The sequence below is a fragment of the Euleptes europaea genome, chromosome 7 (genome assembly GCF_029931775.1).
Source record: "Euleptes europaea isolate rEulEur1 chromosome 7, rEulEur1.hap1, whole genome shotgun sequence".
Taxonomy (NCBI): domain Eukaryota; kingdom Metazoa; phylum Chordata; class Lepidosauria; order Squamata; family Sphaerodactylidae; genus Euleptes; species Euleptes europaea.
Window position 1 is genome coordinate 96,414,594 of NC_079318.1, and position 27,749 is coordinate 96,442,342.

General features: G+C 42.3%; 2 protein-coding genes across 2 annotated transcripts; one reads left to right on the top strand and one right to left on the bottom strand.

Moving 5' to 3' along the window:
- Window positions 1–1,035: 1,035 nt before the first annotated feature.
- On the top strand, window positions 1,036–3,047 carry LOC130480905 (shematrin-like protein 2). The gene is made up of 2 exons (XM_056853528.1): window positions 1,036–1,056; window positions 2,462–3,047. The coding sequence occupies exon 2, from the start codon at window positions 2,484–2,486 to the stop codon at window positions 3,045–3,047; it is 564 nt and encodes a 187-aa protein (XP_056709506.1). The 5' UTR covers window positions 1,036–1,056; window positions 2,462–2,483.
- A 7,192-nt stretch (window positions 3,048–10,239) lies between these two features.
- On the bottom strand, window positions 10,240–12,610 carry LOC130481203 (feather keratin 4-like). Its single transcript, XM_056853940.1, has 2 exons — window positions 12,599–12,610; window positions 10,240–10,735 (listed from the first exon to the last, which is right to left on the bottom strand). The coding sequence occupies exon 2, from the start codon at window positions 10,711–10,713 to the stop codon at window positions 10,240–10,242; it is 474 nt and encodes a 157-aa protein (XP_056709918.1). The 5' UTR covers window positions 10,714–10,735; window positions 12,599–12,610.
- Between the last annotated feature and the right edge of the window lie 15,139 nt (window positions 12,611–27,749).

Consider the following 27,749-nt stretch of genomic DNA (forward strand, 5'->3'; position numbering starts at 1 on the left):
CCTCTCTAGGGGAGGGGTTGTGACTCAGTGAAAGAGCATCTGCTTTGGAAACAGAAGGTCCCAGGTTCAATTCCTGGCATTGCCAGTTAAAAGGACCAGGTGATAGGTGATGTGAAAGATCTTCACCTGAGACCCTGGAAAGGTGCGGCCGGTCTGAGCAAAAATTACTGACCTTGATGGACTAAGAGTGTGATTCAATATAAGGCAGTAATATGTGTATGCATAAGGTACTAATTAATAAATAGATTCCCAAAGGTTATACAGTATGTGATGGAGGGTCCCTGATATGACTACAGCCACAAAAAATATTAAAAAGAAATAAAAGGAAAAATAATTTACTTTTACTTTTTATCGTATTTCTGTGTTTTTGCTGCAAGCTCTATTGGATATGCTTACTAAAACAGGAAGAGCAATACAAAAATGTGCCAGGTTGCATTACTGCTCTTTGTAAATAAGGAGAGAAAAAAACTTTACGAAATTGTTCTCTGAAGATTTTCAAGGTACCTTTCTGATACAGACAGATCTAGCAAAGAAAAACAAACAACCAGAAGAATCTCAGATTTTGCCATGATTATAGCACAGTTTCTAATCTGGTAATCTGGTAATGTAAATATGATATTCCCAGTTCAAGTGATAGATTCAGCAGAGAAGAATTCCATAAATGTCTGTCCTGTTTACAAAGCTGTAAGTCACACTATATTAAATGGGGTGAATGTGGTTTTTGTTCCCAGGATTGTTCTTTGGGGATTGTTGTTTACTCCGTAAAAATCTGCTGCAGAAAATTAATTGGAAAAGGAAAAGATCACGTAGTTTAATCATGACAGCAAGCTGATGACTGCAGCATTCCTTGGTCAAAAACCTTTGAGGCTACAAAGTTAATTTTGGATGTGATTAAACCAACAAATCTTGAAGGTGACTGATTCAGATTATGTGGGTAAAAGAGAATCTCCAAATGAAAAAAGCACGCTACAAAGTCAGTATAAAATATCTTGTACTTCTGCAGTAATTCAGTATATTCGCTCTCATTTTCTTGCCTCCAACTTCTCCGAGAAGCAGGTAAGCTTGACTAAAACCATCAAACTGTGCCTGCTGAAATAAAAATTTAAAGGTAGACTTTGTATCCGAGACATCATACTTTTATACTAGTGTTCTTTGCTGAAAAATCATGAATTAACGGAATGAATCCCCAAAGTCACCAGCTATTCTCAAGGAGCATTTAATTTCCAACAATGTATGCTAAGGAAGGACTGCTGAACCTGTTCAGGTATGTAATGCAAACAAGTTCAAAAGGCAAAATGATGATGAGAAATGCATAGGAATTTAGAATTTCTAAACTTTTTCCAGTCAATGTTTGCTACGGATTTCTCATTATTCTGACACTTGTTTACATTGACATTACACACTTGAAATGGTTCAGTGGTCATTCCTCATCATACAATGTTGGGAATTAAATGTTCCTTGAGAACATCTGGTGGTTTCTACCCGGATTCCCATTACCCTTACGAAACTACAATTCTCCAATTATTTTGGGGTTAAGCCGCTATAAAATAATGTACCTTTTTAGTATAGTTTTGTCCTGGGTTTCATGCAGAAATGGTTTATTTGGATATTATTTGTATTTCTTTCTTTGTTTTGTTTTGTTTTTGTCACTGATACCAGTTATGACAGTAAAACCTGGGTGACTTTCTGTCCCTTTTGCAAATCACTGCCAGAGGGTGTAGTGATGTCTACAGAGATAGACTGCTATAAAAAGGAGATTAGACAGATTCATGGAGGAGAGGTCTATCAGCGGCTACTAGCCACGGTGACTGAAGAGAACCTCCACATTCACAAGCAACCTCTGAATACCAGTGACAGGAGGCAACATCAGGGAAAGGCCTCGGCCTCTATGCCCTGTTGTTGGTCTTCCAGAGTAATTGGTTAGACACTGTGTGAGGCAGGAGTCTGGAATAGAGGAACCAATGGTCTGATCCAGCAGGGCTCTTATGTTGTTCTTATGCACTCTAGATGAGGTTCTACCAGCCAGAATTCTAGTCTAGGTGGCCTAATATGTGTTCTTCAGCCTGTTAATCTTGCATGAATTTGCCATGGTTGCCTTCCCCTCACCCATTTTTCTTGCATTGTATTCTAATACATAAGAACATAAGAAAGGCCATGCTGGATCAGACTAAGGTCCATCAAGTCCAGCAGTCTGTTCACACTATGGCTAACCACGGGCCTCTAAGAAGCCCACAAACAAGACAACTGCAGCAGCATTAACCTCCCTGTGTTCCAAAACACCTAATATAATAGGCATGCTCATCTGATCCTGGAGAGGATACTGCTCTTACATACATTCTGTGTTGTATCTTTGGGAACTAATGGATTAATTCTGTAGAGTTTATTTTACAGATGTGCTTTCGTACAGACTCTCACAGGACTTCTTGTGTGTGTTATTTTCTGCTCTCTTGTATTCTTGCAGATTCACCCTATACCACTCAAACATGTCTCACTGTGGACCATCCTTTGCAGTTCCATCCTGTGCCTCCGCTCCGGCCGTTGGCTTTGGATCAGCAGGTCTTGGCTATGGTGGCCTCCACTATGGTGGCTCTGGCTTTGGCTCCGGGGGCCCAGCATTTGCAATTCCCTCCGTGGCCTCCAGCCCGGTCGTTGGCTTTGGATCAGCAGGCCTTGGCCACGGCTATGCATCCGGGGTGCCCTCCGCTAGCCTTGGCATTCTTTCAGGCGTCAATCCTTCCTGCATCAACCAGATCCCTCCAGCAGAGGTTGTGGTCCAGCCACCTCCTGTTGTCTTGACCCTCCCAGGACCCATCCTCTCTGCTACTGGGGAACCAGTCAGTGTGGGAGGCTACGCTTCATGTGCTGTTAGTTATGGAAGAAATGTTATTGGAGGTGGTGCTGGTGGTTTTGGAGGGGCTCTTGGAGGCCATTTGGGGAGCTATGGGGGCCGCAGAGGCAGTCTCATTTGTGGGCCCAGAAGCAGTCTCATCGGGGCGCGCAGAGGCAGTCTCAATTGTGGGCAAAGCGGCAGCTTCTCCCCTCACTAGATTCCCAAGTGTAATTGAAATGGAAAAGACTTTGTATGCTGTTAGTTCTGGTGAAAAACCCGTAAAAGCTATTTATGCAGGTGGTGGTGGTGGTGCTGCAGCATTTGGGAAGTCACAGCCGCAGTCCTATCCTGAACCGCAGCCACGGCTTGTCCCACTGCTAAATTCCCCAGTGTTATTTCAATCTGGAATAACAGAGAGGCCTGGGTATCAATCTGCTGAACACCCTCCATGTGCTGAACACTCTCATCCAGTGGGAGCTTGAGAAGATGAGTTCTCAGCACCTCTAAGACTCAGAGCCAGCCATGATTTCCATGCTTATCTCCTTATTTTGCCTCATAGACCAGCATCCTTTCTTTTGGTGCAAGGAAGATATTCCATCCTGTATGTGCTTTTGTGCCTCTTTAAAAATGCCTCCTTGTCAAATTATTCACTAGCAAAATGTCTTCTGTTTCCTAATAAATCTTACTCTGCATCATTATACTAGCAGTCTGGCCTTGATTTATTTTTTTAAAATAATTTTATTTTGTAATCAGGAAAAAAATTAACAGTCTCTCCAACATCTGTCAGACATACAGTATATCAAGTCTTACTAAGAGTGCCTTTTTTAGACCGCCCCCATTAACCAGCTAAAATACGAAAAGTTCCCATTAGTAGAATCGTGTTATACTCCATATTTAAATCCTGCTGCCCTGTCTGATGGGTTGTATATTTAACCTTCTAATCTCGCTGCATCTCTACCTCTATCAGCCTATTTCATCCTTATCACTATATTATACTAAAACTTGATTACCTGCTGTTAGTCAATTTAAACATTGATAGTACTGCTTCATACACCACATCTTAATCCACTACCACATTCTAATCTGTAGTTTCTTATTATTTCATTACTGAATATTAAAATTACAATTGAGATGTTCAAAATAAGGTTTCAATTTCTTCTGTAGCTCCTCGACAGGTCTTTTATTCAGCAGATGAGTCAGCTTTGCTGTCATGGCATGTTCAGCCATCTTCTCTCTCCACCTTTCTATCTCAGGGATTTCTTCTGGCTTCCATTTTGCCGCCAACACCACCCTAGCTGCTGTTGTCATATAACTAAAAAGTTCAGTATAGTTACTGTCCAGTTCTTTGGGTGCTATATACATGGCCTTGATTTAAACACACACCTTTTCCACACTTACACCGTTTGGCTAGTTTCTCCCATGGAAGATCATAAGCCACAACCCTGACTCGGTCGCTCCCCAATGGAGGGTTTTCCTGCAAAACTTAAAACCTTGGCTTCAAATAGTAGCCACTGCAATTCATCCATCCATCTCTCCAAACTGACAGCTTTTTTTTCCTTCAGGAGGCGCTACCACCATCCTTTTGTATTTTATTTCTTTGGGCAGTGATTTTTTTTAAAAAAAAAATGGCAATCAAAGTCTGCCCTGCAGGGGTGGGAAGGATTGACGCTTGCAAAAACATTTGCCAACACCAACAGCAGATATGCAGATGGGGGGGGGGGAGTAAACTTTCAGCAGATGAGCAAACCAGAGCAAAATTCCCCATAAAGAGCCCTGTATTAATTTTAAGGATTTTATTAAAAGTAATCAATTTGTTGCACCTACACACAAAATTCCCAACACATACAGAGCTAAGAAAGCCAAGGTTTGTGGGGGTGGTTACAAGGATAAAAGGGTCCCAGGGAGAGTTATAGTTACCTTTCGAAGTGCGAGGTCCCAGATAGAGGCAGCTGAGTGAAAAGCAAGTAGCGACCAGCACTACTGGCAAGGAAAACTATACATGCAAGTATCGTGGCTCACACTTTGGATCCAGGAAAGTGGTACCAATTTTACTGCGGAGAGTCATCCAAACCTCCCTCTCCAGCTGCAAAATCTGGGGCAATTTCAAAACATTTATCCAACTTTTTGATGGAGACCAAATGGGACCATCCAAAATCTTTTTTTCCCCAATCAGAAAGCACAGAATTTTCAGTGTATCGTCGATGGGCAATTTGAAGGAAGGGAAGAGTGAAATGTGGGTGCAAAGGACGGGGAGGTGGGGCCTTGTTGAACAATGTCAACAGGCATTTGTGGGAAGAGAGGGCTGACCCTCAGCATGGCATTGTGGTGATGCTCAGAAATAAGCAGAACAAAGTAACCACGGATTACAGAACTTGACACTAAACATTAAACGAGTCAAAATTGACAAAAACAACAACAACAAAACTTCACGCACATCCAGAAAAACAGGGGATCCCCCCACTTTCCCTGAAATTGCAGGAAAAGCAGCCCGGGTGAGTCTGTAAACAAAGAACGAAGATTTAAAAGGCTGGACTCGCAGAAAATATTGTGTGTGGAAACAGCCTAAGTATGCATCAGACTAATCCCCATCTAGTCCAGGGTTCTGTTTAAAAAGATTTCAGTCCAGGCAGCTTGCAAAATTCATCAAACAATACATTAAAATCAGCAGCACATACAAAGATGTGAGGCAGATGCTTTAGCGTTCGATCCCCAGTTTTCAAGGTTTTCCTGCTGCTCACAATTATGGGAAAAACCGTGGTTGTGCAAAAAAAAAAAAAAGTAAATTCCAAGTTCCAATCCTTCTCCGTGTCTCTACAAATGTATCTCATTGCGACTCCTTGTGTGTTAAGTGCCGTCAAGTCGCTTCCGACTCATGGTGACCCTCTGAATGAAAGTCCTTCAAAATGTCCTATCTGACAGCCTTGCTCAGATCTTGCAAATTGAAGGCTGTGGCTTCCTTTATTGAGTCAATCCATCTCTTGTTGGGTCTTCCTCTTTTCCTGCTGCCCTCAACTCCTTAGGCTGTCTCATAATGTATTTCTTTTGCTATAGCTCTTCATGCTGCATTGGCAGTGTACCTCAAGGGGACTGCATTGGGATATGTGAAAGTAGCTAAGGTAGAAGACACAAGGGAAAACTCAGTACCCCTTCAGTACCCCTTCATTGTGCTTGGTCCCAACTTCATTTATGAAGAGTGCTCTTGTGAGTTGTAAGAAGCAGAGGCAGGACGACCTTCAGGAGTGGTAAAAGGTCACTGAAACCATCAGTACTGCAGCTTGACAGAACTAAGCAGTTGGATTCCCCAGCCCCTTGACAACCGAACCCTAGACAAAGTCCATCCGACAATGACAACATCTGCCTGCTCAATGTAAGCTTAGCAACATATTCTGATGTATTGTCGAAGGCTTTCACGGTCAGAGTTCATTGGTTCTTGTAGGTTATCCGGGCTGTGTAACCGTGGTCTTGGAATTTTCTTTCCTGACGTTTCGCCAGCAACTGTGGCAGGCATCTTCAGAGTAGTAACACTGAAGGACAGTGTCTCTCAGTGTCAAGGGTGTAGGAAGAGTAATATATAGTCAGAAAGGGGTTGGGTTTGAGCTGAGTATTGTCCTGCAAAAGTATTGTCCTGTAAGTATCAAGATAATGTGCTAATGAGGGTATGGTATGTTGATATGGAACCATTGTATCCTGAAGTGATCTGTTAATGTGTGTAATCCAAAACTAATCTGTATGGCTATTGTTGAATGTTGTCTTTGTCTGGAGGTTTTTCAGGGCAGGAAGCCAAGCCTTATTCATTTTTAAACTCTCCTCTTTTCTGTTAAAGTTGTGCTGATGTTTATGAATTTCAATGGCTTCTCTGTGCAATCTGACAAAATAGTTGGTAGAATTGTCCAGTCTTTCAGTGTCTTGGAATAAGACCCTGTGTCCTGTTTGTGTCAGTCCATGTTCAGCCACTGCTGATTTCTCAGGTTGGCCAAGTCTGCAGTATCTTTCATGTTCTTTTATCCTTGTTTGTATGCTGCGTTTTGTGGTCCCGATGTAAACTTCTCCACAGCTGCAAGGTATACGATATACTCCTGCAGAGGTGAGGGGGTCTCTTTTGTCTTTTGCTGATCGTAGCATTTGTTGTATTTTCTTGGTGGGTTTAAACATAACCTACAAACAGTGTTTAAACCCACCAAGAAAATACAACAAATGCTACGATCAGCAAAAGACAAAAGAGACCCCCTCACCTCTGCAGGAGTATATCGTATACCTTGCAGCTGTGGAGAAGTTTACATCGGGACCACAAAACGCAGCATACAAACAAGGATAAAAGAACATGAAAGATACTGCAGACTTGGCCAACCTGAGAAATCAGCAGTGGCTGAACATGGACTGACACAAACAGGACACAGGGTCTTATTCCAAGACACTGAAAGACTGGACAATTCTACCAACTATTTTGTCAGATTGCACAGAGAAGCCATTGAAATTCATAAACATCAGCACAACTTTAACAGAAAAGAGGAGAGTTTAAGAATGAATAAGGCTTGGCTTCCTGCCCTGAAAAACCTCCAGACAAAGACAACATTCAACAATAGCCATACAGATTAGTTTTGGATTACACACATTAACAGATCACTTCAGGATACAATGGTTCCATATCAACATACCATACCCTCATTAGCACATTATCTTGATACTTACAGGACAATACTTTTGCAGGACAATACTCAGCTCAAACCCAACCCCTTTCTGACTATATATTACTCTTCCTACACCCTTGACACTGAGAGACACTGTCCTTCAGTGTTACTACTCTGAAGATGCCTGCCACAGTTGCTGGCGAAACGTCAGGAAAGAAAATTCCAAGACCACGGTTACACAGCCCGGATAACCTACAAGAACCAATATTCTGATGTCTTTGTGTCTGTGTGTATGTGCATGCAAATGGACGGAATGTGTTTTCACCATGAATATCAGTGGCTGGAAGACCTGAACATGAGTCAGCAGTGTGATGCTGTAACTAAAAAGGCAAATGCAGTCTTGGGCTGCATCAACAGAAGTATAGTGTCCAGATCACGCGAAGTGATGGTATCGCTTTACTCTGCTCTGGTTAGACCTCAACTAGAGTACTGTGTTCAGTTTTGGGCACCACAATTTAAGAAAGATGTAGACAAGCTGGAATGTGTCCAGAGCAGGGCAACAAAAATGGTGAGGGGTCTGGAGACCAAGTCCTATGAGGAAAGGTTGAAGGAGCTGGGTATGTTTAGCCTGAAGAGGAGAAGACTGAGAGAGGATATGATAACCATGTTCAAGTACTTGAAGGGCTGTCATATAGAGGAGAGTGCTGAGTTGTTTTCTGTTGCTCAAGAAGTTCGGACCAGAACCAATGGGTTGAGATTAAATCAAAAGAGTTTCAGTCTAGACATTAGGAAGAATTTTCTAACAGAGCGGTTCCTCAGTGGAACAGGCTTCCTCGGGAGGTGGTAAGCTCTCCTTCCCTGGAGGTTTTTAAGAAGAGGTTAGATGGCCATCTGTCAGCAATGCTGATTCTGTTACCTTAGGCAGATAATGAGAGGGAGGGCATCTTGGCCATCATCTGGGCATGGAGTAGGGGTGTGGAGGGGGGAGGTAGTTGTGAATTTCCTGCATTGTTCAGGGGGTTGGACTTGATGGCCCTGGTGGTCTCTTCCAACTCTATGATTCTATGACCTTGAGGACTTGGGAGAGAATGCTAAAGCATCTGCCTCATTTGGCTGCTCAGTGTAACTTAGCTACATATTCTAGTAATGAGTTGGTTAATGAAATAGCAACATCCTGGGACTGGGCAAACACCTCTGGGGTATGTCAAGATCTTGGGTGATGTCTCCAGGGTTGGAAAGTCTTTTGTTATTGAGAAGGACATGCCACTGAGCTGGGGGAGAATGCACTTTTTCTTCTTTCCTTGCAGCAATATCCTGCCTCTTCATTCCTTGGAATTTCCAATTTCATGGCCTTATGAGAAACCCCGGGTTTCAGCTCCCCTGGCACTTAAAAGGGGGTGCCTATTAAAGCAACTAAGAGGGCAACCCCACTATCTCAGGGGTCTTGGATGGAGTAGAGGGCATGGTTCTCACAAACCCTAAATAAAGCCCACCTTACAGACACTGACAACATCTGGCTGCTCAGGGTAACATAACAACCTATTCCGGTAATGTGTGCATGTGTGTTTCTATATGAATGCACATGCATCGAACATGTGAGAAGGTGCAGAAAGGAGCAACCAAAATGATTAGGGGACTAGAGCAACTGTCCTATGGGGAGTGGTTAAGACGCTTAGGGCTATTTAGCTTAGAAAGAAGGCGGCTAAGGGGTGACATGATAGAGGTCTATAAAATTGTGCATGGTTTGGAGAGAGTGGACAGGGAGAAGTTTTTCTCCCTCTCCCATAATACTAGAACACGGGGTCATCTGCTAAAGCTGGAGGGTGAGAGATTCAAAACTGATAAAAGGAAGTATTTTTTCACACAACGCATAATTAAATTGTGGAACTCCCTGCCCCAGGATGTGGTGATGGCTGTCAACTTGGAAGGCTTTAAGAGGGGAGTGGACATATTCATGGAGGAAAGAGGTATTTATGGCTATTAGTTAAAATGGATTCTAGTCATGATGCATCCCTATTCTCTCCAGTATCAGGGGAGAATGCCTATTATATTAGGTGCTGTGGAACACAGGCAGGATGGTGCTGCTGCAGTGATTTTGTTAGTGGCTTCCTAGAGGCACCTGACTGGCCACTGTGTGAACAGACTGCTGGACGTGATGGGCCTTGGTCTGATACAGTAGGGCCTTTCTTATGTTCTTATGTTTTTACCAGGAATGTGGCAGGAAGATCTTGAAGACTGGGGACAGAATGCTAAAACATCTGCTTCACACCTTGATGTGGGCTGCGAATTTTGATGTTATCGTTCGATGAATTTTGCAAGCTTCCTTGACCGAAATCTTTTAAACGAGTGACAATGGAAACCTCTCAGAAACAGAATGCTGGGCAAGACGAGTCCTTCTCTACATTAGTTCAAAGTAAGGACAGACCTCCAGTATAATGATGCAGAGTAAGATTTATTAGAAAACAGGAGACATTTTGCAAGTGAATAATTTGGCAAGGAGGCAGTTTTCAAGAGAAGAAAGCATATACGAAATGGAACATCTTCCGTAAACAAAGACACAGAAAACTGGTCTGTATGGATAAGGCAAAATTAAGGAGGTATGCATGAAAATTATGGCTGGTTTCAAGTCTTAGAGGTGCTAAGAACTCATCTTCTCAAGCTCCCACTAGATGAAGAGTGTTCAGCACATGAAGGGTGTTTGACAGATCAATACCCAGGCCTATCTGTCATACCAGGGGTTTCTGGATTGCTCCCTATTTGGTTTAAATAGTGCTTAAGAATTTAGCAGGGGGACAAGCTGCATCTGCGCCCACAAATGAGGCTGCCTCTGCGACTTCCCAAACGGCCTCCAAGAGCACCACCACCTCCCGCAATAACGCTTCTCCCGTAACTAACAGCACATGGCGTGTTGCCTCCCACACGCACAGGTTCACCAGTAGCGGAGAGGATGGGTCCTGGGAGGGTCACGACGATGGGAGGGGGCTGGACCACAACCTCTGAAGGGGGGATCTGGTTGATGCAGGAAGGATTGACTCCCGAAAGGACGCCAAGGCTGGATGAGGGCACCCCAGATGAATAGCCAAGGCCTGCTGATCCAAAGCCCACAACTGGACTGGAGGCCATAGAGGGAACTGCAAATGCTGGGGCCCCACAGCCAAAGCCAGAGCCACCATAGCTAAGGCCAGGTGATCCAAAGCCAACAACCGGAGAAGAAGCGCAGGATGGAACTGCAAAGGATGGTCCACAGTAAGACATGTTTGACTGGTGGAGGGTGAATCTGCAAGAATACAAGAAATCAGAAAATAAAATTATGCATTTGAAGTACTCTGAGAGTCAGTGTGAAGCACATCTATAAAAGGGGCCTACAGGATTACTCCATAAAAGAAGAAGAAGAAGAAGAAGAAGAAGAAGAAGAAGAAGAAGAAGAAGAAGAAGAAGAAGAAGAAGAAGAAGAAGAAGAATTGGTTTTTCTATGCCGACATTTTCTACCACTTAAGGAAGTATCAAACCAGTTTACAATCACCTTTCCTTCCCCACAACAGACACCCTGTGAGGTAGGTGGAGCTGAGAGAGCTCTAAGAGCTGTGACTAGCCCAAGGACACCCAGATTAGAGTCTGCTGCTTATGTGGAGGAGTGGGGACTCAAACCCAGTTCTCCAGATTAGAGTCCACTGCTCATGTGTTGGAGTGGGGAAACACATCCAGTTCACCAGATTAGCCTCCACCACTCATGTGGAGGAATGGGGAATCAAACCCAGTTCTCTCGATCAGAGTCCACCACTCCAACCACCGCTCTTAACCACTACACCACGCTGGCTCTCCAAAGATAGAATACAGAATTTATATAGGAAAAATAGTAGAATCTAAAGCAAAGATGATGGGTGAGGGTAGGCACCCATGGCAAATTCATGACTTTTCAAGTGACTAGTTGCATGCAAGATGGACATTCTAAACAACATATCTTGGGCCACCTAGACGAGCATCCCAACTGGTGGAATCTCATCTAGATGCCATAAGAACAATGTTAAGAAGAGCCAGGCTGGATCAGACCATTGGTCTATCTAGTACAGCATCCTGCCTCACAGGATGTCCATCAAGTTCCTCTGGAGGTCCAACGAAAGGGCATTGAACCCAAAATCTTCCCCTGACAATGCCTCCTGGTATTCAGAAGTTTGTGTATGTGTGTGTAAAGTTCCGTCAAGTTGGAGCCAACTTCTGGTGAGCCCCCCACCCCCAATAGGGTTTTCAAGACAAGTGATTAAGCAAAGGTTGATTGCATTTGCTTTCCTCTGCAAATTCTTCCTTGGCTGGCTTCCCATCCAAGTACCGACCCTGCTTAGTATCTGAGATCTAATGCAAACAGGCTATACTTTACCATTCCACTTCATTCAGAGGTTCACTGCCTCTAAATGTGGAAATTCTCTTCAGTGACCATGGCTATTAGTCACTACTAGACCTGCCCTCCATGAATCTATATGATCCTCTTTAAAAGCTGTCTATACCTGCGGTTCTCAAAAGATGAAAGAAAGAAACAGAAATTATATGGTCCACACAAACAATTTCTGCATGAACCTCAGGGGAAGTATGTGCTACAAAGGTCCTTTTTTACCACCTTAAATGTGTATACCCTCAAGTCACAGTTGATTTATGGGAACCCCGTAAGGATTTCAAGGCAAGATATTTCAGAGGTGGTTGGCCATTGCCTGACTCTGTCTAGTAGCCTTAGACTTCCTTGGTGGTCTCCCATCCAAGTACTAACCAGGGCTGATCCTGCTTAGCTTCTGAGAGCTGATGAGATCAGGCTAGACTACTTCTAATAATTAAGTCCATGTTAGTGTGGTGATGGGAATCCAGGTAGAAATCCCTAGTTATTATCACAGAACACTATAAGAAGAAAAAATGACCACTGAAACAGTTCAAGTGTGCTGTGAAAACAAGTGTTAAAGGCAGAATTATGACGAGAAATCCATAGCACACTCTTGACTGGAAAGACTCCAGCCAATTCAAAAGAGCTTAATCTATGGGGATTAATTCCACAGCAAAGAACATTAGTATAAAGGTATTAGTTATGGCGTACACAGTCTGTTTGTTGAATCTTATTTTACGCAGTAGAGTTTGATTTGGTATTAGTGAAGCTTACCTGCCTCTTGGAGAAGTCGAAGGCGAGAGAATGGGAGAGATGAAGCTAAATAACTGCAGAACTCCAAGAGCTTTTATACTGATTTCATGGTGTGTTTTTATGATTTAGAGATACCTTTCTGCTCACAAGATCTGAACTAATCAGATTCAAAATCTGTTGGTTAATCACATGCAAAATTAAATTTCATAATCTCAAAGGTTTTTAAGTAATGTAGTCATTAACTCTGTAATAGTTTAACTGCATGGTCATTTCCTTTTAGAATTTCCTTCTGCAGATTTGTACTCAGCAAACAACACACGGATGCTGGCGCGCACCCTGCCCAGTTGCTGTAGGGTTGCCAACCTCCAGGTACCAGCTAGAGATCTCCTGGTGCTACAACTGATCTCCAGTTGACAGAAATCAGTTCCCCTGGAGAAAATGGCTGCTTTGGCAATTGGACTCTATGGCATTGAAGTCCCTCCCTTCCCTAAACCCCGCCTTCCTCAGGCTCTGCCCCCCAAAAAACCTCCCGCCGGTTGCAAAGAGGGACGTGGCAACCCTAATTTGCCACCATTTTTGTCCTACTGGTGTTTCAGGTGATGGCAGGCAAAGGCAAGATATGCTGGGAGGTCCTGCATGATAGCTACAGCTATAGCAAGTTTAGTAATTAACTACATAAATCATCCCAGACCATGATTAATAGATAAGGTTGCCAAACTCCAGGTACTAACTGAAGATCTCCTGCTATTACTACTGATCTCCAGCCAATAGAGATCAGTTCACCTGGAGAAAACATCCACTTTGGCAATTGGACTTTATGGCATTGAAGTCCCTCCCACTATTACAAGTAGTGATCTCCAAGTGACAGAGATCAGTTCACCTTGAGAAAATGGCTGCTTTGAAAGGTGGACCCTATGTTATTATGCCCCAGTGAACTCCCTCCCCTCCCCAAACCCTGCCTCCCCAAAACCTCCCGCTCGTGGCAAAGATGGACCTTGCAACCTTATTAATGGAGCATTCCTGAGTGTGTGTGTGTGTGGAATTGCACAGGGAGCTGACTAGATGCTAGGCTGACACTGTGCTCAGATGTGCCAGCGTATCTCTGAAATGCGTAGCATACTCCAGCATGGCAGTGGCCCTGAGCAAAGACAGCAAACCCCTGCCCTGGCAGAGAAAGTGGAAGTCAAAAAACAGCAGTAAGCCAAAATACAACAGTTAGATGCAAAAGTGTGATGTTCATGAACCAGGTATGCACAAATGCACAATAAACAAGGGTGAAACACAAGATAGTACAGTGAATTTCCATCAACACAGGGTTGAAGAAAAGGACCATGAGGTCCTGAACATGGATATGATGCACAATACAATGACAAGATTAACATAAAACCTTCAAATGTCCATGATTTTTAGAGTTATAACAACTCATGGTTCTTGTATATCAAGGTGGCCGTGGTTCCTGTGAGTCCACTCTCTACAGGGATCCGGTATTCTCCTGTTTCGATTTTGGAAAATCTTCCTCAGTAACATTGATAAATACAGTAAATACATATTTCATAATTCCGTAATACAAATCTTTCCATACTGGCAGAGAAAGTGGTCATGGCAGGAGTTTGCTTCCATTGCCACTCCAACCTTGGAACAACCCTCCAAATATTCAAAAAATGAGAAAGGAAAGGGTAAAAATACCCAACCTAAAAAAAACTAAAAGCTGGGTACCCAAGATTGGTTGGAAAAGATAGAATAACACACTAGAGAATGCATTTTTTATTATTATTTAAGGCACTAAATCAAGATTAAAAACTCTAAAAATGATACAAATGATAAAACATGGCACAATGGCATCTCATAAGGCTGTTAGACTTGCGGTTTACCTCCTGTGTTCCCCTCACACAAGCCTGGATCCTGCCTCAACAATGCTGGCTCCCATACCCAAGGCCAGTAATGTGTGCTTATGGGAGAGGCAGAAGCCAGGCCCTCCTGGCCCCGTTCCCCTTGTCATATAACGTGGCACTCTTCCAGAGAAGTGTACCTGGGAGAGCTGCCTAAGATGGAGGGATAGGGATGCTTGCCACCCTGTACTGAGCTGTTAGAACACTCCCATAACAACATAAGAAAGGCCATGCTGGATCAGACCAAGGTCCATCAAGACCAGCAGTCTGTTCACACAGTGGCCAACCAGGTGCCTCCAGGAAGCCCACAAGCAAGACGACTGCAGCAGCATTACCCTACCTGTGTTCCACAGCACCTCTTATAATAGGCATGCTATCTGATCAAGGAGAGAATAGGTATGCATCATGACTAGTATCCATTTTGACCAGCAGCCATGAATAGCCCTCTCCTCTATAAACAGCCATCACCACATCCTGGGGCAGGGAATTCCACAGTTTAACTATGCATTGTGTGAAGAAAGACTTCATTTTATCTGTTTTGAATCTCTCACCCTCCAGCTCTAGCAGATGACCTTGCGTTCTGGTATTATGAGAGAGAGAGAAAACTTCTCCCTGTCCACTCTCTCCATACCATGCATAATTCTATAGACCTCTATCATGTCTCCCCTTAACCGCCTTCTTTCCAAGCTAAACAGCCCTAAGTGTTTTAACTGCTCCTCATAGGGCAGTTGCTTCGCTTGTCATCCCATGGCCCCTGGGAGCAGCCTGCAAAGGCACAGGTGCCATACTGAATGGAGGGATTTGGCAACTCAGTTCACAGCTTCATGATTGGCTGCTCAATGAAATCTGGGATGTTCTATGACTGTCCCGGTCTGTTTGTGAACAGATGAGAATAGCTCCATACTCATCCCTACTAATTATATATATATTATTTTATTCAATTTATACCCCACCCTTTCCCAACCCAAGTTGAGCTTGATGCGTCTCCTATCAACATATGCATACAACAATTAAAACATAAGTTAAAACATAGGATTAAAACACATACAATTAAGAAGACCATCTAATTACACTTACTGCAATAAAATGTGAGGAGAGCTGATCAGAATCATCTGCAGAGGACCAGTGATTTAATTTGATGTCAGTGGAGACAGGAGTAAAAGATAAGGTAGGCCAACTGCTCCATTAACCAATGCTACCTCAACCATATGCATGGTGGAACCTCTCCATTTTATAGGCCCTGCGGAATTGAGTTGTCCTCAGTGTCCAGATCTAGGGGTCCCAACCTCCAGGTAGTATATCTAAGAAATTAAAACTTATGCTGAGCAAAACAGAACAACAGAACAACTGATGAAGCAATTTTATTGTGAAACGTGCACTGATCCGGAAGTGTCGTTTCGTTTATGTTGAAAGTGGATTATTGCATTTGGAACTGCCTTCCAAATTATTGCATTCACCTTTTTGGTGAAGTAACCTGGCATTTTGGTTTCTGTTGGAAATTACTATTTGAAGTGAATTACTGCACATGGAACTGTGCCTCCTCGGTGAAGCAACCGGGCTTTGATCTCCTAAAAAAGAAAAAGGGAGAAGAAAGAAATCACTTACCTTAATTGTCTGACAGACTGATATGTGAAGACAATATTTTGGATTTTGTACTATTTGTACCACCTTAATTTGTTTCCTGTATTATTTTGAAGTTATCATTTATTGAATGCAATTACCTATATCCTATTAGTAAATGTATGTTAAATATTGAGCCCGTGTGCTGCTGTTACCTTTAACCTCCAGGTAGTAGCTGGAGATCTCCTGCTATTCCAACTGATCTCCAGCTGTAGATCAGTTCATCTTAGGGTTGTCAGGTCCCTCTTCACCATTTGGAGGAAGTTTTTGGGGTGGAGCCTGAGGAGGGCTGAGTTTGGGGAGGGGAGGGTCTTCAATGCCAGAGAGTCCAGTTGCCAAAGTGGCCATTTTCTCCAGGGGAAGTGATCTCTATTGGCTGGAGATCAGTTGGAATAGCAGGAGATCTCCAGCTACTACCTGGAGGTTGGCAACCCTAGTTTACCTAGAAAAAATGGCTGCTTACCCAACCCTCCTCAGGCCCCACCCCCAATGCCTCCCACAGATGGTGAAGAGGGACCTGTCAACCCTACCTGAATCTCATTTGACAGGGAGTTCCACCAGGCTGGGGCCAGAGCTGAAAAGGACCTGTCCCAGGAACCTCGAATAAGGTGTGGTCCCTGCCCATGCCCAACCTCCTCCCTACAGCTGTGACTTCCCCTTAAGGTTGCCTCTTCACACATCTGAGAGTGTGGCCTCCGACTCAGGGACAGCCATGATGGGAATCACTGTTATTATTCTTTCTGGAACCGCTGGACTTCTGTTTGGTTCAGCTGCAACACATACCAGTGTCCAGAGGCATCCTTTTTTAAAAAAAAAAATGTTTTATTAAGTTTTTCAAAAATAAACAAACAAACAAATACATACACAATCATTCACACAGTTTATACTCCTTCGGGGAGTCTATTTCATCTTACATCTCTAATCTCATAACTTGTTTAAATTCCACACTTTGTATAAAAAAATTACTTGTGTACATTGTAACAAATTATAAGATAAAATAAATAAATAAAAAAATTCTAAGCACTGATTTTAATATCTAACCATCTACCCTTTCCATTTGGCATAATCAAAATAACATTTCCATTTCTTTTGAAATTCTTCAGTCATCTTATCTTTTATCAAACTGGTCAATCTTGCCATCACCGCAAATTCATCCATCTTTTGGCCCATTTAGCCAAATCTGGAATTTCATCCTGTTTCCAGAAAGCTGCAAATACCAATCTTGCCGCCGTCGTTAAGTATCCGAATAATTCTGTGTGATTTACATCCAGATTGTCTGGTAGGATTCCCAACAACATAGTCTCTGGGTTTAATGGAAATTTAAGTCCCAAAATTTTCTGGATTTCTTGATGAATTTGTATCCAAAATTTCTTGGTCTTCTTACACGTCCACCACAGGTGAAAATGTGTCCCATCTTTATCTTTACATTTCCAACAACGACCATCATAAGATTGATCCATCTTTTTAATGTCCATTGGAGTGATATACCATCTAAAAAATTGTTTGTACCAATTCTCTCAGAGATTGTTACTGGCTGTAATTTTAATTGTCTTAGTCCACATCCTTTCCCATTGTTGCATAGTAATCTCCTTTTTAAAGTTTTCCATCCATTTTATCATACATGACTTAACCTGTTCTTGTTCTGTTTCATAATTAAGCAATAATCTATATATCTTCCCCAAAATATGATCAGTCTCTTTGCTGATTAAATCTTCAAATTCAGTATTCTTCTTTAAGGTCCCCTTTGTAGGCAGTCTTGCCTCAATTTCATAATAATCTGATTATATGTCAACCATCCAATTTTATTTATCATCTTAATCTGTCCAGAGGCATCCTGAAGGCTTCCTTCACATATTGGTCCCCGATAGGGTTGCCAGCTCAAGGCTGGGAAATACCTGGAGATTTTTAGTGGTGAAGGCTGAGGAGGGTAGGCACTTCACAGGGACATAATACCATGGGGTCCACCTTTCAAAGCAGCCATTTTCTCCAGGGGAACTTATCCCTGTCACCTGTATATCAGTTGTAATAGTGGGAGATCTCCAGCCACTACCTTCACTAATACCAAATCAAACTCTACTGCTTAAAATAAGTTGTCCTTCAGATGCTCACAGATTGACCCCTTTAAAATCTGCTCCATTATCCTCCCTGGGACAGAGGTCATACTGACTATTGTCGAAGGCTTTCACGGTCAGAGTTCATTGGTTCTTGTAGGTTATCCGGGCTGTGTAACCGTGGTCTTGGAATTTTCTTTCCTGACGTTTCGCCAGCAACTGTGGCAGGCATCTTCAGAGTAGTAACACTGAAGGACAGTGTCACTGTCCTTCAGTGTCATACTGACTGTCCTGTAGTTTCCTGGGTCATCCCTCTTCCCCCTTTTTTTTTTAAAAAAAAAAGATTGGGATAACATTCGCCATCCTCCAGCCTTGTGACACATCTTCCATCTTACAGGAGGTCTTGAAGATGACGGAAAGGGCTCTGCAAGCTCTCTAGAAAGTTCTTTGAGCACACCGAACTGGACAGTTCTGAAACATCTAATTTACATTTAACTCCAACATTAATCACCAAGGATTTTGTTTAATATTAGCTTGCATTTAACATTAACCCCCAAGGATGTGAGGATAAACATTAAAACACATCATAGCTTCCTCCACCATTTGATGTAGTTGTTGGTCAGCAGCACGCATCAGGGAAGCTGAAGTCACCCATAACTACCAGGTCTTTTTGTTTGGATACCCTGTCAAGCAGCTCAAGGAGGGCAGCATCCACCCCCTCACCCTGGTCAGGAGGTCTGCTGTTATCCTTCTCCCCTCCTTATTATCCTCCCAACAACAACCTTGCGAGGCAGGTTATGACACCTCTTCTTGGGTTTAGCTGTCAATAGTGGGGCTACTGCAGGGAAAGACATGAGGGGGAAATATAGCTTTAAGAGGAAGACGCTTTGGGGCTCAATTTGTGGCTGGTGCCCTCTGGTGGACAAAGGTGTTCCTTTCCTTAAGTTTCCTCATGAAAATGTTTGGGTGACTTGTTGAAAGCAAGAAACTTTGTCACAGGGGAAGAAAATTGCATGCACCTGGTCTAAATTTGCCCGACTGTCCTACCTATTATTTTTAATGGTCTTAAAGAAATACATTGATGTAATTGATCTTTTACTGACTTTATTTAACGATTTTGCCTCTTACTTTTTTGTATCAAACTAGCCTTGTAGGCAATTTTATGCTGCTTATATAATTTCATACTTTGGTTAAGTTCTGTTCGTATATGGATCAAGCCTTTCTCATCCACACCAGGCGTCAATGTATTTTAGCTGTTTTGGTTGACCTTTTAAAAATTACCGTTTCTGTTTGTAAACATATTGTCATCTGTCTTGAGCAGTTAAAAAAAAACCCTAACTAAATATATCTCCAGTAAAAGAGTCCCTGTTAGCGAGTGATAGGAAGATTTTTCTCTGCTTGAGACTCTGAAAAAGCTTCTGCCAATCAGAACAGATAATACTGAACCAGATGGACCAATGACCTGGCATGGTCAAAGGTAGTGTCATACAGCCAACATGATACAGTTGTTAGTGTGTTGGACTAGGGTCTAGGCGACCCAGGTTCAGATCCCCGCTCAGGTCATGGAAGGTTTCTGCGTGACCTGGGGGCCAGTCATTCTCTCTTAGCCTAACCTGCCTCACAAGGTTGTTGTTGGGAGGATAACATGGAAGAGAGAATGGTGATGCAAGATGCCTAGGTCCTCAGTAAGGGGGAAAAGATGAAAAATTGTGTGCTGTTTAGTTCACTTGGAGTCCACCAATTCATGATGACTCCCGCCATGAGGCATTCAAGGAAAGAGATGATCAGAGGTGGTTTGTCATTGCATTCCTTCATGTAGCAACCCCAGTCTTCCTTGGTGGTCTTTAATTCAAGTGTTGACTATGGCCAACCCTGCTTAGTTCTCAGGCCCTGAGGAACTTCAGTCAAACTGGGCTTTTTATGCTGCAAGTGAGAAGAAAAGCAGGGTGTATTGTCTAAACTAATAAATGTTTGTGTCTTGCTATGAAATCTCCTTATTAGTAATGTAAGGACTGATTACATATTATCACTGTGCTGTAGTGGTTAAGAGCGGTGGACTCTAATCTGGAGAACCATGTTTGATTCCCTACTCCTCCACATGATCGGCGGACTCTAATCTGGAGAACCGGGTTCAATTCTCCACTCCTCCACATGAAACCAGCTGGGTGAACTTGGGCTAGTCACAGTTCTCTAAACTCTCTCAGCCCCACCTACTTCACAAAATATCTATTGTGGGGGGAGGAAGGGAAGACGATTGTAAGCTGGTTTGATTCTCCTTAAAAGGTAGAGAGAGTCAGCATATAAAAACCAAGCCTTCTTCTTCATGTATGTAACATTTCTTGGCTGAGTAAATGTCCTCCTGAGAGAGCAATAAACTGAATGTGATATATATATATATATATATATATGAGATGAGATAGAAGGACTCATGCCAAAAAAACTCCTTTGAAGATAACATAGTGAATATAGTATATAATAGGAAACATGTCATTACTTGAAGAAAATAAATTCAGAAGTAAATAAAACGATAAACAATATATGATGAAATCAATGAATAAATTATACAAATCATCTGACTCTATTTATCCCTACCTACAGATGGCTTCTCAGGTGTTCTAAGTAGATAATTATGATATAATAATGCATTATATTTCTGCTATAGGATCAGTGAACTAATATTATGTTGCAAACATTCAGCTTGAAATTAACATTGTCATATTGGGGGGGGGGAATCAACAATAAAAATAAAAATGTTGTCAATAAGCCATAACTTTCATAGCAAAACCTTTTGCTTCTCTCTGATCCTCTCCTCTCCCCAATCCATTTTTTAATAATGTGGTTTTCTTTAAAGAATGAAACTAAGCAAAGATAACTCTAATGGATATATCATGATCTGTGTGTGCTTGTGGGGGGAGAGATTCAAACTAGCTTTTCAGATTCAAACTGATGTTGTTCTAATGGAGTACAAGATCTTAGAGAGGACTCAGTACTTCAACAGTCAAAACTAACTCAGCACTACGAATTAATAGGAAAACAGCACGAGCAATTTGTGGCGGGCATTCATTTGCATGCTTTGATATACTCCACCGAGAGTTTGGATGGTTCACATTTCTTGCGGGAGGATTCTGGCCTGATTTCAGACTGGTTGATGAATGTGGATGACTGCATGAACAAGATGAGCAAACAAATAAATCCAGATGCTTTGGCACAATGGATTTGGTTCTCACATTAAATTCTGCCATCTCTCTAGGGCAGCATCCCAGAATTATTATTCATCTGTGTTACCTGCTGCGTAATTATTTGCCCATAAAAACATGGGCATATGCATCTTACCCATTGATTTAAGTAGGTCAAAGATTTTCCCAAGAGAAATGTATGGATTTACACAAGTTTTGCCTAACAGGTTTGTGTGTGTGTGTGTGTATGCTTACTTTAGGGCGAAACAGCCTCACTGCATATTTTTTATTTAATTTCTTTATATTAATGAATATGATATATAATGTATCATGCCAATTTATTGCAGACCATGTTGAAAAATGCATACGCTTTTCAAGGAAAAACAGAAGAATCACAGGCTCTTTTGCATGCGTAAAAGCGTAATAGAAATGAAGATTTGGAGAAAATTTATTTAAGATGACACATATGTGGCATTCTCTCCCCAAGCAGTAAAAAAATGTGTAACTTGGATAAAAATGCTAGTAAATGTTGGTATTGTGATTCAGCTGGCGCAGATTTTCTACACATGTGGTGGAGCTGCAGTAGAGCCCAAACATATTGGAGGAAAGTGATTGAAATTATATCCAATGGTCTTAAAATTGTTATTCCAGTAAGACCAGAAACAATTTTATTAAATTATTTTCCAGACAAACCAAAGAATATTCAAGTTATGTTTCTCCATATGTTAACAGCTGCTAGAACAAATTTTGTGAGAAACTGGAAAAGCAATAAATTCCCTGAGTTAAATAATTGGCTCAACAACGTTAAAGAAACCTATGCTTTAATTAAGCTGACGTACTATAAAAATGATAAAAATACCAAATAACTTGATGCTCGCTGGAATTCAACAATTTTAAGGATGGAGAAAGCATTCTAATGTGTACACATGAAGCTGCCTTATACTGAGTCAGACCTTTGGTCCATCAAAGTCAGTATTGTCTACTCGGACTGGCAGTGGCTCTTCAGGATCTCAGGCTGAGGTCTTTCCCATTATCTACTTGCCTAATCCCTTTAACTGGAGATGCCAGGGATTGAACCTGGGACCTTCTGCATGCCAAGCAGATGCTCTAACTTGTAGAGAGGGAGTGATCTAATAATAAATAAAAAAAATAAAAAAAATGAAGATTTGGGTTCAAACCATTAGGGATGAGTTTATTCTTCTAACAGGATTTTCTGAAAACTTTGATTTATCATCATCAACAAAATTTATTTTGATACCAAATCAGTTGTAGAAGATTAACAAATAGTTAAAAATAATAAAAGCAAACACAAATAATATGGCAAATATAAGAAGTAAACATAAATTGAGAGGGAAACGGAGAAGAATAATGCCCTCCTCCTTCAACCAGGCAAAGTTGCTAAGACTTATAGCCCATTCCTGAGCCTCGTGGCGGCCGGGGACAGCATAGACAAGGAGCTGCTGTGGTGCCTCTGAAGAGGTTCCCTGGCCTCCGCAAAGCTTTAAAAAGACCTTTTAAACAGTAAAAATTGAAAATGGGGCATTTCCCCCCATAGAAAACAGTGAGGCTGCGCCAGGAAAAACCTGGCGCAGCAACGCTGTTGCTGGAGGGGGTGTTCCCAGGCTGGAGGAGCTTAGGAAACTGACTAACATCAGCTCCTCCCCTGGGAACGCCCCCCCTGCCGGCACCACATTTCTCTTATGGGATTTGGGTCCTGGAGAAACTGCAGCATTGGGGGAGTGGTGTGCAGCTCCACAGCATCCAGGCGCCGACAGAACTGCCCCTGCTGCCAGCGTAAGTGCCTCTCATCATGGAATAAGAGAGCACTTACGCTGGCGATGGGGTCACACCACCACCCATGCACTTTCAGCCCATTTCTCAGGAATGGGCTGTTAGTCAACTGTTTTCATATCCCACATGCCCGCAGGCAAAATTTAGCACCTTCATAAGTTATCTCCTGGGAAGAGTCAGCAAGAAGAAAGGAGGCATAAAATTTCACAGATCTTCCCAGTACGGTTGACAAAACTGGAGCTTTTTACTGGTGTTGAATATCATTATAAAATGGGCACTACAGCAGAACATGTTCAATGGACTCTACTTTCCCGGTATAACGTGGGCAGCATCGTTGAGAAAGCGGGACACAACGGTATCTGCCTTCCAGAAAGGCTGAGGGTAAAGCATGAAAATGTGAAGAAGGGATGCTCAGATTCTCTCTCTTCCGAGGGAATTCCACGAATCCCTCAGAATTTCTCAAAGCTTTCCCCAAACAGGAACCTACCCATTAGTCCTGAGTTTAAAAAACAAAACAAAAAAACATTCTTGGCAAATAGTAGAAAAGAGCAAGAGTCCAGTAGCACCTTTTCTACTACTGCAGACAGACTCACATGGCTACCCACTGTGAATTATATTCTTGGCAAAGTTCTTCAAGCATTCTAACCATCGATCTTGTCAAATTCACCCCCTAAATGGAGGCAGTTTCTTCACCAGCTCTGGCCTCCTATACTGGGAAGAAAAAAGTGTATGGATTTGCACAAGTTTTGCCTAACAGGTTTGTGTGTGTGTGTATGCTTACTTTAGTGTGAAACAGCCTCACTGCTTATTTTCTATTTAATGTCTTTATATAACGTCCATGGCCAGTCTGAGTAGACAATACTGACTCTGATGGACCAAGGGTTTGATTCAGTGTAAGCAGCTTCATGTGTTCATGCGACAGCCAGGAAGCGGTTTGTTGGGCCGTCAAAAAACTGGCTGACTGTTTGCAACCGGCGAACAGTAGGTGAGCCGAACTGGTGGGTATTTGGGCATTCATCCTTGAGGATTCCATTGTGGAGCCTTGCTTCTTTTCTTGCCCTTGCCCTGAAGCATTCCTGGGCCGTGCTGATATTGCTGCCTGAACAGCTTATTTGAACTAGATGAATGGATCACTAGGATGACATTTTTGATGCTAGTCGCTGTTTTTGTAAACTCATCAGGTCGGGCTGCTGACACGCTGGCTTGGGTAATCAAACTGTGGGTTGTTTTTGGGATTTAGGGTGGGACCAGTTTTGGGTGAGAATAATGAGTGTTGTTGCGGTTCTTGTCTCCTTTCATCAGTGTTCTGATCTTTCAAATTAACCTGACAGAAGCAAAGATCTGTCCCTGTTTAACTTCAAGGAGAACCAACTAGGAGGTGTCTCAGAATCAGATGATTTTTTTTAAAAAAAAATAGGCCAGACATTCTACATATGTGAAATTTTGTAGATGTGTCTCCAAAATTATTGCTCTCTCCCAAACACACACAGAGTGATATTTGGAATCAAATGTATTTTTTAAAATGTGCATTAACTGTTTTGGGGAGGGAAAGCAGCACGGTATAGCCTGATCTCATCAGATCTCAGAAGTTAACAGGATTGGGACTCAGAAGGGAGACCTCCAAGGAACAACTGCGGAGGATGCTTTATCAAGGAGAGGATCACAGTCTATTGCAATGTGGATTATATGTACCACCTCTGCATGGCATTCTACTGTTGTCATGCCTGAACAATTCTTTCTCATGGTTGTTGTTTCATTACTGCCTTTTAAATACCAACCCAAAACATTTCTGTTTACCCAGGCTGTTCTTCCTCTTTTTTTAGCTGTTTTTATGAACTGCTTCTAGCCTAAGGATTGTTTTAAGGGGGGCATTTTAGGATGATTAATTTAAAATATCCTGTTTATATTACCTTGATGAGTTCTTGGCTTTCTTGGCTTATATTCTCTTGATGAGTTCTTGGCTTGCTTCTTTGGCTCACTTGTATGGCTTATTTCAATGTTTATGGTTGTTTTTATGACTGCAGCAGCATTGTCCTGCCTGTGTTCAACAGCACATAATATAATAGGCATGCTCCTCTGATCCTGGAGAGAATAGGGATGCATCATGACTAGTATTCATTTTTACTAGTAGCCATGAATACCCCTCTCCTCCATGAACATGTCCACTTCCCTCTTCAAGCCTTCCAAGTTGGCAGCCATCACCACCCTGGGGCAGGGGGTTCCACCATTTAACTATGTTGAACTCCATACCATGCATAATTTTATAGACCTCTATCATATCTCCCTTTAACCACCTTCTTTCTAAGCTAAACAGCCCTAAGCGTTTTAACTACTCCCCATAGGGCAGTTGCTCTAGCCCCCTGATCATTTTGGTTGCTCTTTTCTGCACCTTCTCAAGCTCCTCAATATCCTTTTTTAGGTGTGGTGACCAGAACTATACACATTATTCCAAGAGTGGTCTCACCATAGATTTGTACAAGGGCAGTATGATAGCAGCAAGAGAGGTGAGGTGACTTCAGACAGCAGTTTGTTAGCCTAATCTGCCTCGCAGGGTTGTTGTGATGATAACACTGTCCCCGAGTATGCCCCTCTGAACACTTGGAATACTCGGCTACAGATGTTATGGATTCACAAGTAATTTATTCAAGGTAACATTTCCAGAAAACAAAAATCAAAAGATAACAAGTTATTCCGTACAATTGATGAGTTTTTAATTACAACATACGCAGGAAGTAATTAAGTTAACAGGTGCTATGATGCATGAAGAAAAATATGTTGGCAGCTTATTAACGCTTTAGGCATAGTGGGATGTTTAACTGCAACATGTTCTGCCAAAACGGTATAAATATATGCCCCGCTCTGAGTCAGTTCCACAGAATTTAGCACTCCCTTTCCTTCTCAACTTCTAGTACTTGTTGGAATGGTGAAGCCCTCTTTCCCACGGAGCTTTCCAAGGAACAAAAACATTGATTTCATAGAGGGGGATTTAACAGAATTTAATCTCGGCCTTCCTTTCTCCAATTTTTTAATTCTGGCTCAGGGATTCTCCCCCGAATAATAACATTTGGTTGGCAGGTCCGCCCTAATATTAATCTGTTTAGAAGATTTAAATTCTGTCCCTCTGCCATTAAATAGCAGGCAAAGGGTTGGATCCAGTTTGCTTGCCAATTCCACTCCTGAATTTCCCCCCTAATATCCAGCCGGTACCTTTCCGCCTGTAATTTATACCCATTATTGTGAGTCCTATCCTCTGCCGCCAACAGGAACACCTCCCTGCCCTCCTCCAAGTGACAGCCTTTCAAATACTTAAAGAGAGCCATCCTGTCCCTCCTCAACCTCCTCTTCTCCAGACTGGACATTCCCAAGTCCCTCAGCCCATCCAGGAAGCAACAACCTTAGCATAAGTTAATGATCACAAAGAAGAGGTTTACAAGGTTGTGACATCGTCACAATGACAGTGTGACTAGGATCCCTATAGCAAGTAGAAACAAATCTTGGGGATGGAAACTGAAATGATCATAGCAAGTCAGGATTGCCTGCTTTTAGGATAAGCTTTCTGGCAAAAGGTCCCAGGAAACCTCATTTTGCATTTTAATGAATTAAGCAATTATTTCCTACGAGTCTAGGCAAGCTGCGTCTTCCCCTGTGACATTTTGGCATCTCTTCTCTGGGTATGAAGAAGAAGAGTTGGTTTTTATATGCCAGCTTTCTCAGCCCCTTAAGGAAGAATCAAGCTGGCTTACAATCACGTTCCCTTCCCCTCCCCACAACAGACACCCTGTGAGGTAGGTGGGGGTGAGAGAGTGTGACTAGCCCAAGGACAACCCCAGGAAATGCCATTGTGCTATTTTAATGCTTTTAAATAATTTTAACTTTTATATAGCGCTTCTAATATATTATGCTTTCAGTATTTATACATAGACTTATATATATTTTCCATTCACCCAACCTTGGGTACCCAGCTTTTGTTTTTAGGCTGGGTTTTATCCCCCTCCTTTTTTCTTCCACTAATCTGCATAGCTAATCAGATCTCCAGTTGCCAATCAGAGTCTCTGCTGGGTAAAAGTCCAACATGACCCCACCCACTTTCTAAAAACATTAGGAAAGCATTAAGAAGATTTTCAATGGGTATCACAGTGCACATGGGTGCCACACAGGAGTCCCCAGTATACACTTTTCCAGGATTCAGTAGCTTATGGCGAGCCAGCCTATGCTTGTTGCCTATTCATGGGGTGATATGGTTCATTTATGTCTTTTTGGAAGTAGAATGGAATGTTTATTTTTCTTTCTTTCATGAATCATGATAGCAGGCATAAAATGAATGTATGTTCTTATGTGGAGGCTGCATTACCAGTTTGTATCGGATACAGAGAAATTGTCCAGCGAGCCAGTATACACATTTTCTATCTAAATAAACAGATGAATACTATTTGGGCCCCATAATTCCTCTGAAAATTTACCAAAATAGCAGCAGCAGAAGAAGAAGACGTGGCTCAGTGGTAGAGTCTCTGCTTGGTATGCAGAAGGTCCCAGGTTCAATCCTCGGCATCTCCAGTTAAAGGGACCAGGCAAGTAGGTGATGTGAAAGATCCCTGCCTGAGACCTTGGAGAGCCGCTGTCGGTCTGAGTAGACAAGACTGACTTG